This window comes from Rhinoderma darwinii, chromosome 1 (assembly GCF_050947455.1).
Source record: "Rhinoderma darwinii isolate aRhiDar2 chromosome 1, aRhiDar2.hap1, whole genome shotgun sequence".
NCBI classification, from domain to species: domain Eukaryota; kingdom Metazoa; phylum Chordata; class Amphibia; order Anura; family Rhinodermatidae; genus Rhinoderma; species Rhinoderma darwinii.
Window position 1 is genome coordinate 279,460,300 of NC_134687.1, and position 16,256 is coordinate 279,476,555.

Below are 16,256 nucleotides of genomic sequence, written 5' to 3' on the forward strand. Positions count from 1 at the left end.
ACCGTAGATATTTTGACTGTATAAATTTGTGAAGATCTACACATGCAGTAGTATTCTTGTATAGAAAACAAACCTTCAATACAAAGAAAATAGGATTTCACATGATAAACAATAACGTAAGTAGCAATACTAGCCATCAAGGCGAAAGACAAAGGATAACCAAATGTAAGCTTACCCTGAGGGTTTGCCGGTGTTGGGGACAGAGGGGGAGGGCCATTCTGTGAATGTACAGTTTCCAGTGCAGTTGGGGATTTGGAGGGCTTGCGTTCACTAGCGGGTGGAAGCAGTTTCTTAGGACGTCCACGCTTTCGGCCAGCCATTTTCCTACCCTTCTTACTAAGTTTTCTTCGCGCTTTGGCCGGCGAAGTCTTTTTTACAGAAGCTGGCTTATCATCCTCAGCTCCTGAATCCTGAAATCCAAACAATCTGACTTTAGTGTCTGATGAGCTTAGTCATTTACTTGAATCTTATTACTTGGCCCAATAACGGTGGCTGCGTATTCTATTCAAGAGGTCCTACCTTTAGCTCCTGAATTTTTGTAGGGGTGGTGGTATTGCTCTTTCCTTCACGATGATGCTTCCGTCTTGTGGTTTCTTGCTCCTCCTAACAAACAAAACCTTGGTTAAAAACTTTATTTATTTGTTCACTACAAGAAAATATACATGCATTCCTAAAATGTTATGACCTGTATGCCAAAGGTTAAATAATTGTACAACTACTATCTGGCAGTGAAAGGGGCATTGTTATAGAATCCAGGCTCTGTGGAAAGTCAGGAAACCACTCCTGGTGCTTTAGGTCTATAGTTAGTAGTTGTCCCTAACAAGAGTGGTCAGAAGCTGCAGAATATTAAACATGAAGTTCGTTTTTTTCTTCTTCTATCATTAGGTGCCTGTCCCCCAATATATATATACTCAGCGAGTATTCCCTCATTTACTTCTTTAGTTGGGTCATGTGACCTCTCTATAACCTGATAAAATCTACAGCAGTTAATGTATTGGAGTCAGCCTCTTCACTTCCTGATTTATGGACTGTACCAAACAGGTTCTCCACAGAGGGGATTCTGAAGCAACCGTCGCTAGTTACCGATGAGCAGACAACTATCATACATTTATAATGAAGGCGGTGGCAGCTCAGCCTCCTGACATAACTGTGTGACAGTTACGTGTCTGCTCATCAGTGGTTAGTGACATAAGTTACCGGATAAAATAAAAACTGTCAACCTGAAAACTAATGTTTCATACTGTAATAATAGTTTCTAGATAAAGAACAATGCATCTTTTTTTTTGGCTGCATTTTATTTTTGGCTGTGGCTCAGCTAGCATATTAATAGTTTATTTTCTTAAACTTACCCTGAGTTTTGGATTTTTCAGACTGGAAAAATAATTTTCAAGCTGCAAGAAAAATAGTAAATTGAGGGCATTACATCTTTGGAGGATTTCAGCATGATATACATTGATCGGTTAAATCCAATGCAGTATGAAACATTCAATGGTGAAAAAAATATATAATTCAATGGAAAGGTGGGACGATTGAGTAACAGAAAGACGCTTACTAAAGTCCGATCAATGGTGTGCAGATAGTAAGAAACTGGCTTTCCGGTCCAAGAAACTGAGCCTTTGAGTGGTGACAGTTCAACAACTCTCATTATTGTGCCAATATCTGGAAAAACAAAAAAGAACTTAGAAGTGTTATAATAATTAACATTGCAACAAACTTTTCCTTTCAATATTTATTTATTTCAAATAAAGTTCTTAGTTGTAGTGTACACACTTATCAGCATGAGACACGAATAGGGAGTACTCAGAAATACAGAGCTTTCAACCATTGATGGATAGAATATCTTTAAAATAAATATAATTATTATACTTAATATAAATAATATTTTTTTTCTCCACTGGATTGGTATCATCAGGAAATTGTTTTCGTTACAACATAACCCTCAATATAAGATTAGTTTCACTCTTTAGGCCTCATGCACACGACTGTAGCCATGTGCACGGCCGTGATTCTCGGGTCGACCGGCAGCAGTGTCACCCGCAAGCCGTGCACACGGCCGCCTCCATTATTTCCTATGAGCCTGGACAGAAGAACGCGGCCGTAATAAGACATGACCGTTCTTTCTGCGGTCCGGGCTCCTGGGCCATACACGTGGAAACCATGGGCGTGTGCATGGCCCCATAGGAATGAATGGGGCCGCAATTCTCCCATGCATTTGTGTGCATGGGGCCTTAGCAGTGTATAATTATGATACAATTGGATCTTGACTAGTGCTTACGCACTTTACATTGACACATGTACAAGGAAAAAAAACCAGTCCGGATAGGTAGAGGAAATGTAATAAACTGTAACTGGTGAATGCCATCACTGTGTAGAGTTTATTTACTTCACTCATTTTTATTTTGAGTTTTATATTTTTGTATATTTTCCTAGTATGTGTTATTTTAATATTTTTGTTATATTTTAATTTTAGTATTTCCAGGGGGGACGGACAGACTGATAACCCCACTTGTCAACAAACCAACACATTAATTGTTGGACGCTTAACCCCTTAATGACCGCCAATACGCCTTTTCACGGCGGCCGTTAAGGGTACTTGTGCCATAGCGCCGCATTTTCACGGCGCTCTGACATGAGCCCGGCACGGGTGTCCTGTGCCGGCTAAAGTCGGTGTCGGGCAGTTTAAAGGGAATGTGTTGTCAGCAAAACATGTTTGTTTTTTTTTTAGTTAAACAATTAGTGTATTGGTGATTAAACATTGTTCTAATTTTTTTTCACGAGTCAGGAAATATTATAAATTGGATTCAATTGGATTCTAATTTATAATATTTCCCAGCACTGGTCACTAGATGGAGCCTTTTCCAAAATTGCAGCATTGCATGTGGTAAAGCAACCACATTGCTTTATGCTGCAAAATTGGGTAAAAAGCCCTCGCTCTAGTGAGCTCTCAGCATCCCCCCCCTCCTTTATCCTGGCTAGTGCCGGGAGAAACGAGGGGTTTGAACGGTCTAACCTCCTACACTGTGTGTCGCCATTTTTTGAGCTAACACACAGTGTAGAAGGTTTACATACAGTAGTAAACACACACTGAAACACAAACATACATAGAAATCCCTTACCTGCTCCAGTCGCCGCCGCTCCCTCCGGTCCATCCGCTCCGTCTGCTGCTGCTGCTCCATGTGCACAAGTCCGGAAGCCGCGACCGGAAGTAGTAATCTTACTGTCCGGCCGCGACTTCCGGTCCACAGGAAAATGGCGCCGGACGGCGCGCATTTCAAATTGAACTGTGTGGGTTTCTGTTTGTCTCCGTTGTGCAGGGATTCTGTCGTTTTGGTGGCATTAATAGTCTAGTCTACAACGCGATTGATTCCGTCAAAACTATGGAACCCTTGTACAACGGAGACAAACGGAAACCATTGACACCGGATCCGTCACCATTGAAATAAACAGTGATGGAAACAGAAACCTATGGTTTCCGTTTGTCTTTCAGGGCTCCGTTACGAAGGAAAGCTCAGACGGAACGGAGCCTTAGCGCAGCTGTGAACGAAGCCCAAGATAGAAAAAAAAACCGCGTAGGGCTGGTTTTTTGAAGATAGGCAGGGAAAGTGTTTTATCAGCACGAGGGCATTTACAACTGCAGCAGTCACAGGCACTATATTACGCATCCTACAATTAAGGTGCTCTGACATAGGTGCAGCATTATTACACAATATTGGACAGAAATACCAGAGTATTGTTTTGTTGACAAGTGGGGTTACCAGTCTGCACCTGGAAATACTAAAATTAAAATATAAAATAAAAAATATTCAAAGAACTCAAAAATACTCGAAAGTGTAGAAAACTCCCCAAAAAATAATTTGAGCAAAAAAAAATAAACACTACACAGTGATGGCATTCACCAGTTAAAGTGAATTACATCTGCTCTACTAATCTGAACGGTTTCTTCTTGTACATGTGTCAATGTAAAGTGCGTAAGCACTAGTCAAGATAGTTATAATTATAAACTGCTAAAGAGAGAAACGAACCTTATATTAAGGATTACGTTGTAACAAAAACAAATTCCCAATGGTACCCCATCCAGTGAAAAATACGTAATATATTATCCAAGGGAAAACTACTAGGATCCATATACCTATTCCGTCAGGTTATGTTCACATGTGAATTGTGGTTTCTGTTTATAATGGAAGCCACAATGCTCTTCCAGCTCTGTCGTACGTCAGATAGCACCAGCGCATGATGGATCCCACTGACTTAATGGGGTTTGCCAAGTTCTGGCGTGGGTTTGGGGGGTGTCTATCTTTTTGACAGGAAAAATAGCGCTGGATGTAGTGCTATTTTTCTTTAAAATATGATTGAAACGGTGACCGAGGCTCCGCCGCATACGTGAACCGAGGCTCCGGCATCACATTTCTCCTCTCTTTTATATTATCTATGTATTTTCTTATTTAAAAAAACCACTAACATAACATGGAAGAAAACTCACCACTCAGGTTTCTGCTGTTAATTCGGAAGTTGAGCGGTGCAAATGGTTTGGAGGAGACAATTCTGCCACCTGAGAATAGATGTTTAGTAGAATAAAATAAGTAGGATCCCATACAAATGTGTCAGAGAGAAAAGCGCTGAACATTAACATTACTGTCATTATTGAAAACCCCCTCACAAAATGCTTGCATTGCTAGAGTTTTTTTTTTTCACATCGTAAATGAAAAATACATCACGTTAGAAAGTGACTAGCAATGGTACACTTCAAAATGACTTTCAAAATTAAAAAGGAGAAAAAACAAAACCAAAACTAAAACCAGTAAAATCAGTAGCAATGACCAGTGTTCTTAGTACTGTTTCTGTGCAAAAACGTAAATGCAAAAAATACGGTCAGCTTTTATATTTTTCTTGCTTTTGTAGATGGAGATATGCCTAAGGGAGAGAAGCAAGTTTATTTACAGGTATTAGACAACCATACCCTATTCTCCAGATTTTTTTTTCACCCTAATACACCAAAACTAAAAGCAAGAGATGTCTGAATACTCTACTGTCGTATCATATTTTTGTGGGTAAAAGATGACCACATACACCGACCACTACGATTAATAGTGGCCATTTTCGAACACTTTTCATTTCGGTCTCAATTAAAAAAGAAAAAATGTAAAAAAATCTGCAAAGGAAAGGCCACTAGATGAAGACAATTACAAAATATCTTTGTAGGAATAAATTTTACTGGAGCCAATGAAATTTGGCGTTTGAGAAAGCACCTAAATTACAGATTATGACATGGTCACTGTACAAACTTGCTTTATCAAACACTATTATTTCAATTACCTACATGTTAAATTATTCAATAGCAATATAGGCAAATGAAAATGAAATTTAATATAGTTTGACATATTTGATTTGAAACACTTCCTGCATGCAGAAAGAATCCTTTAAAGGGGTTTTTTCTATAATTAATATTTATCACCTATCCACATGCTTGGCCACCGCTTCATTCATCTCTGTGGGGCTGCCAAAGATAGCATTCGGCATTCCAATAGAAACACGTGGAACGGTGGCCAGCATGCACACTACCGCTCCATTCCTATGGGGTTTACAGGAATGGCATGCCCATTCGTAATCGGTGGGGATCCTATCGGTTGGGGATCCTATCGGTTGGACTCCCACTGATCCATTTTGATCAACTATCCACAGGATAGGTTATAAATATCTGATTATGGGAAAACCTCTAACACCTGCCACAGCAACAACTGACTAAAACCAGAGACTGAAAAACAACTTCCTACGACAAATAAGAGTGGGTCAATACATTACCTTCCTTCATGTTGGCAAATCTCTCCTTAAGCTGGTGATCGACCTCAGGACCAAAGGCAAAATTATTCACAAAAATAACACTGCAAGATAACAGTAATGTTAATCCCAGAACTGCGACATTGATTATTTTCCACTCTGTCCAGCAAACTACATCTTCAATCCAAATGTTTCAAGTATTTTTATGCTTACTATACTAAGAAACTAAGCAGTAACATGCCTTAGACCTGGTTCACATCACGTTTTATCCCTAAGTTTAGCTCCATTTGCCAGATGAAGGCCAAAAGAGTGTCCCTTTTGGCCTCAGTCGGGTACATCGGTATACCTTATTTAGTTTTTTTGAGGATGGAATAACATATAGACAACGCTATCCCATCCTGACTGATCTCGCAGAACAAAAATGAATAAATAGATGCCATACAAAAACCGCACGGTATGTCAGAGGTATACATTAAAAGCATACCTTGAGAAGCTTCCCTAGAGTCAGAGTCCCGGTAAGAGAATCAGGTAGCGCTTGTTCCAGGGATTCCGGCCCTGGAGTAGTGATGACAGTGGCTCCTCCAGGAGCAGAATCCTCTGGTTCTTAAAGCTCCTATATATAGACAGTTACGTCACTCTGCCTGGGGACTCCGGCATTGTAGCTCCTGACATCACTGTCCATATATGGACAGTGACTTAAAGGGATTCATAGGGCACAGCACTAAAAGTAGTGCTTTGCCCGTGGAGTTTGAGCAAAGTATCCCACTGTATGCCTATACAATGGGATACGTCACTCCCTGCCGTCGAAGGTATACGTTGGAACGCCTCCCGAAGTATAACTCCGACGGAGGGTAAATAACGAGCTGTGAAACAGGCCTGGATTGATAAAACTACATTAACATGACTGCAGTAAATTTAAACACCAGTGCGACAGACAATGTGGGAAAACACAGAAACACAAGGAGAGTCTGGAAACACTTAGTCATGTAAACGGTAAGAACTAGTAAAGTATGCATGGGCTTGTGGTCCTTGGTTAAGTAAACAAATTTGGGTACACTTGCTTGAAAATAGTTTTAGATTATAAAATCAGTAAGGTACTTTATAAAGAACTTTTTTAGTAGCCTGGAAACTTTCTTTTAAAGTATTAACTAAAGATAGACACCTTAAAGAAGAACTCGCATGAAAATTTTCATTGCTGTGCCCGTTTGTAACTGGCATCTTGTGCACGTAAATTATATTTACTCACCGAGCGTCGATCTCTCAATCCACGAGCGTCGATCTCTCAATCCACGAGCATCGATCTCTCAATCCACGAGCATCGATCTCTCAATCCACGAGCATCGATCTCTCAATCCACGAGCATCGATCTCTCAATCCACGAGCATCGATCTCTCAATCCACGAGCATCGATCTCTCAATCCACGAGCATCGATCTCTCAATCCACGAGCATCGATCTCTCAATCCACGAGCATCGATCTCTCAATCCACGAGCATCGATCTCTCAATCCACGAGCATCGATCTCTCAATCCACGAGCATCGATCTCTCAATCCACGAGCATCGATCTCTCAATCCACGAGCATCGATCTCTCAATCCACGAGCATCGATCTCTCAATCCACGAGCATCGATCTCTCAATCCACGAGCATCGATCTCTCAATCCACGAGCATCGATCTCTCAATCCACGAGCGCCGTTCAGCTCCCCTGTTCAGTCACGTGACCTGTCAGACTATCCTATTCACACCGCGTCTTGTGTGGACTGGAAGCTTGTTTCTCTATGTTAGTCTATGAGAGAGTCTTAGACTTACATAGAGAAACTGGTTCCCGGTCCAGACATGAGACGCGGTGTGAATAGGATAGTCTGTTGACAGGTCACGTGACTGAACAGGGGAGCTGAACGGCGCTCATGAATTGAGAGAGACGCTCGGTGAGAAAATAAATATCATTTACATGCACAAGATGCCAGTTACAAACGGGCACAGCAATAAAAATACTCATAGGAGGAGTTCTTCTTTAAAGAGGTTGCCTCAAAGGCAAACTCTGTCCATAGTCCCTATTTACAAATTAAAACCATTTTCTATGGAAAAACTTTATTACTGTTCACCCCATAATTTTTATTTCACCATTTTTTTTTAGTCTTACTAGGGGACTTCACTATGCATTCTTTTGATCGCTTACATATTGCTTTGGTATACTTAGTGTAACAAAGCATCATTGCCTGTCAATGTAAAAATGCCTAATTGGGCATCTGGTCATGGCAGGCCTGGGGGCCTTTGTTAGGCCACTGCTGCCATGGCAGCCCATTGGTGGTTCGCTGATGAGTGACAGAGGAAGCCCCTCCCTCTGAAACTACTCATATGATGCAATCTCTATCGACCGTAACATCTAAGGAGTTAAACGTTTGGAATTAGAGGTAAATTTGCTTCAAACTGCTCGAGCAGGAGCCGAGCACCTGCTCCAGCTCGCACTAAACACCCAAGCAGAACTTAACTAGGCCGCTGTGAAAAGGCATATTGATGGTCGCTAACTGGTTAATGGAAACCTTGAAATGAAAACAGTTTTAGACTATGTTCACACAGCGTTTATGGTCTCCGTTTGACGTCTACGCTGTAAAAAGCTACAGTTCTTTACTGTGTGGATGAAGAAAGTAGCAGTGCTAAACAAGGTCTCCTTAGGATAGACTGTATGCAAGTATACCTGAATAGCGAAGGGTTTCCTTATTTCTGCTTTATGCCCTATGTAGGTATGAATTGCAATGCTCACAAGCCCCTTTAAGTGTATAAACTATTAAAAGCATAGATTAAACACCAGTTTTCAAGCAAATGTACTAAAATTTTGACTGGTACTGCAGTTAAAACAACTATAAATCTGTGTCCACGAAAAAATAATTTATAGAAAATGTTCTATATCAAATGTAGTATTAGCAGTCAGCACCGTCAGTTTCGAAACCAAACATCCTGATGAACAAAGAGCAATGTCAGGAACCATTCGCATTAATGACGTTAAAGTCTCTTAAATTCTCCAATTATAATAGCATATAAAAGCATAAGGAATGTGTCATCACAAACAAAACAAAAAAAACTAAGCAGGGGAACTCCAAACCATTAACCATGTAGGAGCAAATTATTACGTCTAATACAGAGCAGATAAAACACCTTGTGTTGGCAATTCTATCCCGCCATTCCTCTGAGAGGAAGTCTCCACGTTCCAGCTAAATAAAAAAATAAAAAATAAAAATAATAAGTACGATTGGATAAAAAAAAAAAAATGTTTTGCTTCACGTCTGCAGTCTTAAATAAATCATAAGAGATTCTATAAATTCTTGAATTGCTAATAGAAAAAAAGGCCTTAGGACAGACATAAAAAGTGCAGCCTGCTTTTTTTGCTGCGGACATGCTGCGGTGTATGTACACATACTCCTCCAAATTGAAATTGCAAAACTAAGGGCTTGTCCATACGTAACGGAATCGTCCAGAAAATTTCTGCAGCAATTTCACAGAAACAAGCAGAAATATTGCACCATTTCATGCGTTTTTTACTGCAGAATACTGTGCACATTTTGCTGCATTTTTTCAGTGCTAGGAGATCGTGATATCTCCTCTGAAAAACGCAGCAATTCAGCAGGAATGGACGTGCTGAGGTACGAAAAATACGCACCGCAGGTAAATTTCTGCACGGAAATTTTACGCAGTGTGTGGATGAGGTTTGTTAAATCTCACCCACTTTGCTGCTACTGTATTCTGCTGCGTATTTTCCGTCTGCAATTTCTGACGGAAAATACACAGCAATTCCGTTACGTGTGGACAAGCCCTAAGAAGGAAGAGCTTTGTAATTGTGGAAATCACAGAACCCAGACACATTAACAACATGCAAATGAAAAAAAAAATGGAAACCAAGTATTCCAAACATCTTGATCTATTCAGGATAGAGTAAGAGCGCCACGCGCAGAAATAGACGCACTTAAATGCCTTGGCATGCTCTCAATGAGGTTATTAATGGTTGTCCTGGGATTGTTATGCTGAATGCACTTGGGCATGCAAATCTTCAAGATTGGCTGCTGGCAGCTCCCTTTGCAATTGCCGACCAATGACGTCCCAGATGTGCTCAATGAGAGACAAGTCCGGAGACGCTGCAGGCCATGGTAGCACGTTTAGCCAAGCAGTCTGCTCACAGTAGCACGAGCAACATGCGGCCTGGTGTTGTCCTGTTGAAAAACAGCTTCTGGGTCACTTTGGAGAAAAAGGCTGTACCACTGGTTCCACAACCAAATCAATGCAACGCCGAGCTGTTAGTGTACCTGAATTGAAGACTAGAGGGGTCCGGCTACTATTTATTACGCCACCACACACCATAATCCATGGTGTTGCCCATGTGGTATCCAGACCAATCTCCGACTATCATTGCATTCGAGACAAAAGCAGGCTCAATGCTTAAGAGGATATACCTCCATTCCAGCCTCCATTGCCATATTGCTGTGCACCAGGATAGCCTTTGAGAGCAGTGGCGTGCAGTCAATGGAACACCTGTAGCTGGACGTCTAGCTCATAGTCCAATATAGTGCAAACGCCTTCTGATGGTTTGTGTCGGCACTGGTTGCCGCCCTAGGCTTCGGATGGGACTCCCAATTTCACTTAAAGTACAGAATGGATCACTACGCGCCATTCTTTCAAATCAGACGATCCGTTCGGGACACACAATGTTGCACAGTGCTGACATCTCGTCCTAGGCGTGTAGTGATCTGCCAGTGACAAACCAAGATCTCTCAGTTCAAGGAATCTGTCCCTTTCAGTTTGCGAAAAGTGGTGATAACTGGCACGTGGACGAACAGGAGGCATCATACAACCATCCGACACCACTTGCTAAGATTTATTTTTATCTGTTTTTATACCCCTCCTACATGCCACAGATTGGAGTTAGGTGCTTGAAAATGTGATCATTTGCAGATCTTAGAGACACCCGCTGCATCATCGACTTGCATAACCTTACGGCTTGTCCTTCTTGGTTTTGCAATTTCAATGTTGAGGAGTGTATATCCAGAAGCCTGTCCGTCACCACAGAGAGGCAGGGAACCTCTCTCCTCATGAATACAGCAGACTCATAACTATGAGCACACTGTATCATTTAGTCGCTCCTATTATTAAAACGGCAAAACATTTTTTTGGGCCCATTTTGGATATTCGGAATACAGACCTTTAGCTGTTATATGCTGCTCTTGCATAGTACAGCATATTCAGCTGAAAGATCCAATGTTTTAGGAGGTCAGGTTCTTATTCATTATTATAGTGTATAATAATGAATTAATAACAGAGCATTAATAACAGAATTAGGGTGCAATTAAGCTTCATGAAAAAGTTTTGTAAAATAAAAGATATGATTCAGAGTTTCTTAAGCAAATGCCCACTTACTGTGTATTCTGCATGCTTTTTTCCATACCATTTCATCCATTTTCGGAACTCTTTATCCATTGTCTGCAAAGAAATAATTTAATTGAAAAAAGCAAACAAAAACAGAAAATTTGGAAAGCGCAAAAACACTGCACAATACACTTTTGAATTAGAAAAAGAATTTGAGATGGGTAACAATTACTTTTAGGCTTTGTTCACATAACTCTGTTTTAAGGAATAGAGATGAAAAAAAAACAACAATTATGCACATAGAAGTCCAGAACCTGTGTAAATATCTTAACCCCTTAATGACCGGGCCATTTTGCACGTTAATGACAAAGGATTTTTTGTTTTTTCACGGTCGCATTCCAAGAGTCGTAACTTTTTTTTTATTCCGTCGTCATAGCCGTATAAGGGCTTGTTTTTTGCGGGACGAGTTGTATTTTGTAATTGTACCATTTTTAGATGCTTATAATATATTGGTTAACTTTTATTAACTTTATTTTAGGAGAGAATTGAAAATAAGCAGCTATTCCAGCATTAATTTTCACGTTATAAATTTACGCCGTTTACTATGCAGCGTAAATAACATGTTAATTTTATTCTATGGGTCGGCACGATTATGGGGATACCAGATATGTAGAGGTTTTATATGTTTTTCCTACGTTCGCACAGATAAAAACCCTTTCAGAAAAAAATTACTTGTTTTTGCATCGCCGCATTCCAAGAGCCGTAACGTTTTTATTTTTCCGTCGATGTGGCTGTATGTGGGCTTGATTTTTGCGGGACAATGTGTAGTTTTCATTAGTACTATTTTGGGGTACATAGGACTTATAGATTAACTTTTATTTTATTTTTTATGGGGGGAATGGGAGAAAAGAGAATTTTGACGTCGTTTTTTGCGTTTTCTTTGGACGTCGTTCATCCGGCGTTTTAATTAATGTGTCCATTTTATTGGTCAAGTTGTTACGATCGCGGGGATACCATATATGTGTATGTGTGATTTGTTTTGACAGTTTTACTAAATAAAACCACTTTTTGGGCCAAAAAAGTAGTTTTATTTGACTTTGACTAATTTATTTTTTTTTTGTTCACAAACTTTATTTAACTGATTGTCATTTTTTTTTAAAGTCCTATCAGGACACTTCACTATGCGATCTGTTGATCGCATATATAATGCTTTGGTATACTTAGTATGCTGAAGACAGACCTGGGGGTCTTTGTTAGACCCCCGGCTGTCATGAAAAACCCGACAGCGACCCGCGATTTGTTTGCGGGGGCGCCGATCGGGTGACAGAGGGAGCTCCCTCCCTCTGTCAAACACATTAAATGCCGCTGTCACTATTGACAGCGGCATTTAATGGGTTAAACTGCCGGAATCGGAGCGCGCTTCGACTCCGGCAGTTGCCAGGCTGTGTATAACAGCCGTGCTCCTGCCGCTGATCGCATGGGTACGCTGTCAGTACCCGCGCCATCACAGGACGGATATATCCGTCCTCCTGCGCGAACTAGCAGCTGCTGAAGACGGATATATCCGTCCTTCGGCGTTAAGGAGTTAATATATATTCATCTCACACTTTAAAAACGAAAAAAAAAAATTGGATTTCCGCACTCACCGTAAAATCTCTCATTTATTGGGGGATACTGCACCATAGGTAAGGGTCATTGTCCATAGGAGGGTGACACTAGGTAGTAAGAAGGGTTGACACCGCAGGCGGGCCATACGCCTCCCACGAACCAGATAAAGATTATGCGACGAGTACAAAAGTGCAGACAGCACCACGGGACGTACTAAAGCGGTCCCAGGAAATGGGAAGAAAAAAATAAGGGGAAAAGTAAAGCCATGTGACCATCTAACGCACAGCTGCCAGCAGCACCCTGCAACCCAGACTCTTCAGAGGAGGTCAAAAGAAAGGATTTGGCAAAACTTGGTAAAGGTGTGCACCTAAGCTTAGGTAGTAGGCTTGCATACCTGAGCAACTGAAGCTTGATGCCTGATGGCCCAGGAGGCTCCAGCAGCCCTTGTAGAATTGGCAGTGACCTAAAAGTGAAGAAATGTATCCTTGGACAGATATGTTTCCGATAACACAACTAGTTTCAATGCACAATAATGGCCTTGGATTCCCCAGAGCACTTGCATGGCTCCTCGGGAACAAAAATGAATCAGAGCGCCAAAACGACTCAGTTACAGCCAAGATAGACGTGGATTGCGCTCACTACATTCATGCAATGCAAAACCTGCTCCCTTGGATGAGGAGGGGAGCAGAAAGAAGGGAGAACATTCTGTTGATATGGAAGGCTAAAACTACCTACGGTAGGAAGGGACATGTCGGAAAAACCACCTTAGGTCCCACGCACACAGATTACATCCGTAATTGCGGACCGTAGTTAAGGGCCGTAATTACAGGTCCATTCATTTCTATTGACCACAGACACCTTCCCATATATTTGCGCGAAGGTGTCAAGGCCGTAGAAAGCCTCCACTAAAATGCACGGCCATGTGCATGAGGCCTTACTCTTGTGGATGACCATAAAGGGAGAACTTCAGGACATGTCAGCTAGTTTAGAAACCCTTCTGATGTAAGTGATGGCCATAAGGCAGGCCACCATCCAGGAGAATAAACGCAGTAAAATATCCGACAAGAGTTCAAAGGAAGCATTCGGAAGAACATCCAAAACTAAACTTGAGATCCCCCGGCTCAGTGGGATTTCTGAATGGAGGGACGGCATATGCCACTCCTTGCAGGATAGTCTTGAAGGGAATGTGTCGCCAGAAAAACATGTTTTTTTTTTAAAAATTAAACATTTAGTGTGTGGGTGATTAAACATTGTTCAAATTTTTTTTATTTTTTTCGCGAGTCAGGAAATATTATAAATTTTTTCTAATTTATAATACTACCCATTTTTGGTCACTAGATGGAGCTAGTTCCCAAAATTGCAGCATTGCAACATTGGGTTAAAAGCCCTCGCTCTAGTGAGCTCTCAGCATCCCCCTCTCCTTTATCCTGGCTAGTGCCGGGATAAACGAGGGGTTTGAAAGGTTTAACCTCCTACACTGTGTGTCGCCATTTTTTGAGTTAACCCACAGTGTAGTAGGTTTACATACAGTAGTAAACACACACAAACACTAACATACATTGAAATCTCTTACCTGCTCCTGCCGCCGCGGCTCCCTCCGGCCCGTCCGCTCCCTTTGCTGCCACTGTTCCATGTGCACTTGTCCGGAAGCCGCGACCGGAAGTAGTATTACTGTCCGGCCGCGACTTCCGGTCCACAGGAAAATGGCGCCGGACGGCGCCAATTTCGAATAGGACTGTGTGGGAGCGGCGCATGCGCAGTTCCCACACAGACGCCGTACACGGCAGTCAATGGGACGGGAGCCGTTCGTCGTCCCTATGGGACTGTGGCTGCCGTATTCCATGTCTGTGTGTGTCGTTAATCGACACACACAGAAATGGAACAAAAAATGGCAGCCCCCATAGGGAAGAAAAAGTGTAAAAATAAGAAAAAGTATAACACAAACACACAAATGAATATAAACGTTTTTAATAAAGCACTAACATCTTTAACATATAAAAAAATAATTTGTGATGACACTGTTCCTTTAACTTTAGAACGAAATGCCAAGGCCTGTTGGACAAGGTGGAACAGAGCAGAAGCCCTTAAAGAGGCTCTGTCACCAGGTTATAAGTGCCCTATCTCCTACATAATCCGATCGGCGCTGTAATGTAGATAACAGCAGTGGTTTTTATTTTGAAAAATGACGATTATTTTTTTTAGCAAGTTACAAGCCATTTTAGATTTATGCAAATTAGTTTCTTACGGACCAACGTGTTTTTACTTTTGACCAACTGGGCGTTGTAAAGCAGTGTATGATGCTGACCAATCATTGTTCCAGTCCAGCTTCTTTCACTGCACAATCACACTAACAATGGGCTGGAACAATGAGAAGTGTATGACGCTGATTGGTCAGCGTCATACACTCCTCTGTACAACGCCCAGTTGGTAAAAACACGCCCAGTTAGTCATTAAGAAACTAATTAGCATAAAGCTAAAATTTCAAAATAAAAACCACGGCTGTTATCTACATTACAGCGCCGATCAGATTATGTAGGAGATAGGGCATTTATAATCTGGTGACAGAGCCTCTTTAAAGGAACAGTATCATCACCCAAAAAATTTTTCATATGTTCAAGATGTTAGTGCTTTATTAAAAACGTTTATATTTATTTGTGTGTTTTACTTTTTCTTATTTTTACACTTTTTCTTCCCTATGGGGGCTGCCATTTTTTGTTCCATTTCTGTCTGTGTCGATTAACGACACATACAGACATGGAATACGGCAGCCACAGTCCCATAGGGACTGCGAACGGCTCCCGTCCCATTGACTTCAGTGTACGGCGTCTGTGTGGGAACTGCGCATGCGCCGCTCCCACACAGTCCAATTCGAAATTGGCGCCATCCGGCGCCATTTTCCTGTGGACCGGAAGTCGCGGCCGGACAGTAATATTACTACTTCCGGTCGCGGCTTCCGCATTTGTGCACTTGGACCAGCGGCAGCAAACGGAGCGGACGGGCCGGAGGGAGCCGCGGCGGCAGGAGCAGGTAAGAGATTTCAATGTATGTTCGTGTTTGTGTGTGTTTACTACTGTATGTAAACCTACTACACTGTGTGTTAGCTCAAAAAATGGCGACACACAGTGTAGGAGGTTACACCGTTCAAACCCCTCGTTTAGCCCGGCACTAGCCAGGATAAAGGAGGGGGGGATGCTGAGAGCTCACTAGAGCGAGGGCTTTTAACCCAATGTTGCAATGCTGCAATTTTGGGAATAGCTCCATCTAGTGACCAAAAATGGGTAGTATTATAAATTAGAATTAATTTATAATATTTCCTGACTATTTCCTGACTCGTGAAAAAAATAAAAAAAATTTGAACAATGTTTAATCACCCACACACTAAATGTTTAATTTTTTTTAAAAAAACATGTTTTTCTGGCAACACATTCCCTTTAAACATCTTCTTAATAACAGGGTCAGAGAGACCTTGGGTCCTCAGAACCTCTGCCTCAATAGTAAACGCCGTTCCCGCTCTGGTC

The 16,256-nt window shown here is 41.5% G+C and overlaps 1 protein-coding gene across 1 annotated transcript in view; it reads right to left on the reverse strand.

Moving 5' to 3' along the window:
- Window positions 1-16,256, reverse strand: part of DOT1L (DOT1 like histone lysine methyltransferase) — a 218,476-nt gene that overhangs the window by 60,606 nt on the left and 141,614 nt on the right. Inside the window, exons 7-14 of the mRNA XM_075864436.1 lie at window positions 11,182-11,244; window positions 8,932-8,987; window positions 5,800-5,879; window positions 4,481-4,549; window positions 1,553-1,659; window positions 1,350-1,391; window positions 520-603; window positions 176-410 (exon numbers count right to left, since the gene is read on the reverse strand). Of these exons, the coding sequence (XP_075720551.1) occupies window positions 176-410; window positions 520-603; window positions 1,350-1,391; window positions 1,553-1,659; window positions 4,481-4,549; window positions 5,800-5,879; window positions 8,932-8,987; window positions 11,182-11,244 (736 nt within the window). The remainder of the gene's footprint in view (window positions 1-175; window positions 411-519; window positions 604-1,349; window positions 1,392-1,552; window positions 1,660-4,480; window positions 4,550-5,799; window positions 5,880-8,931; window positions 8,988-11,181; window positions 11,245-16,256) is intronic.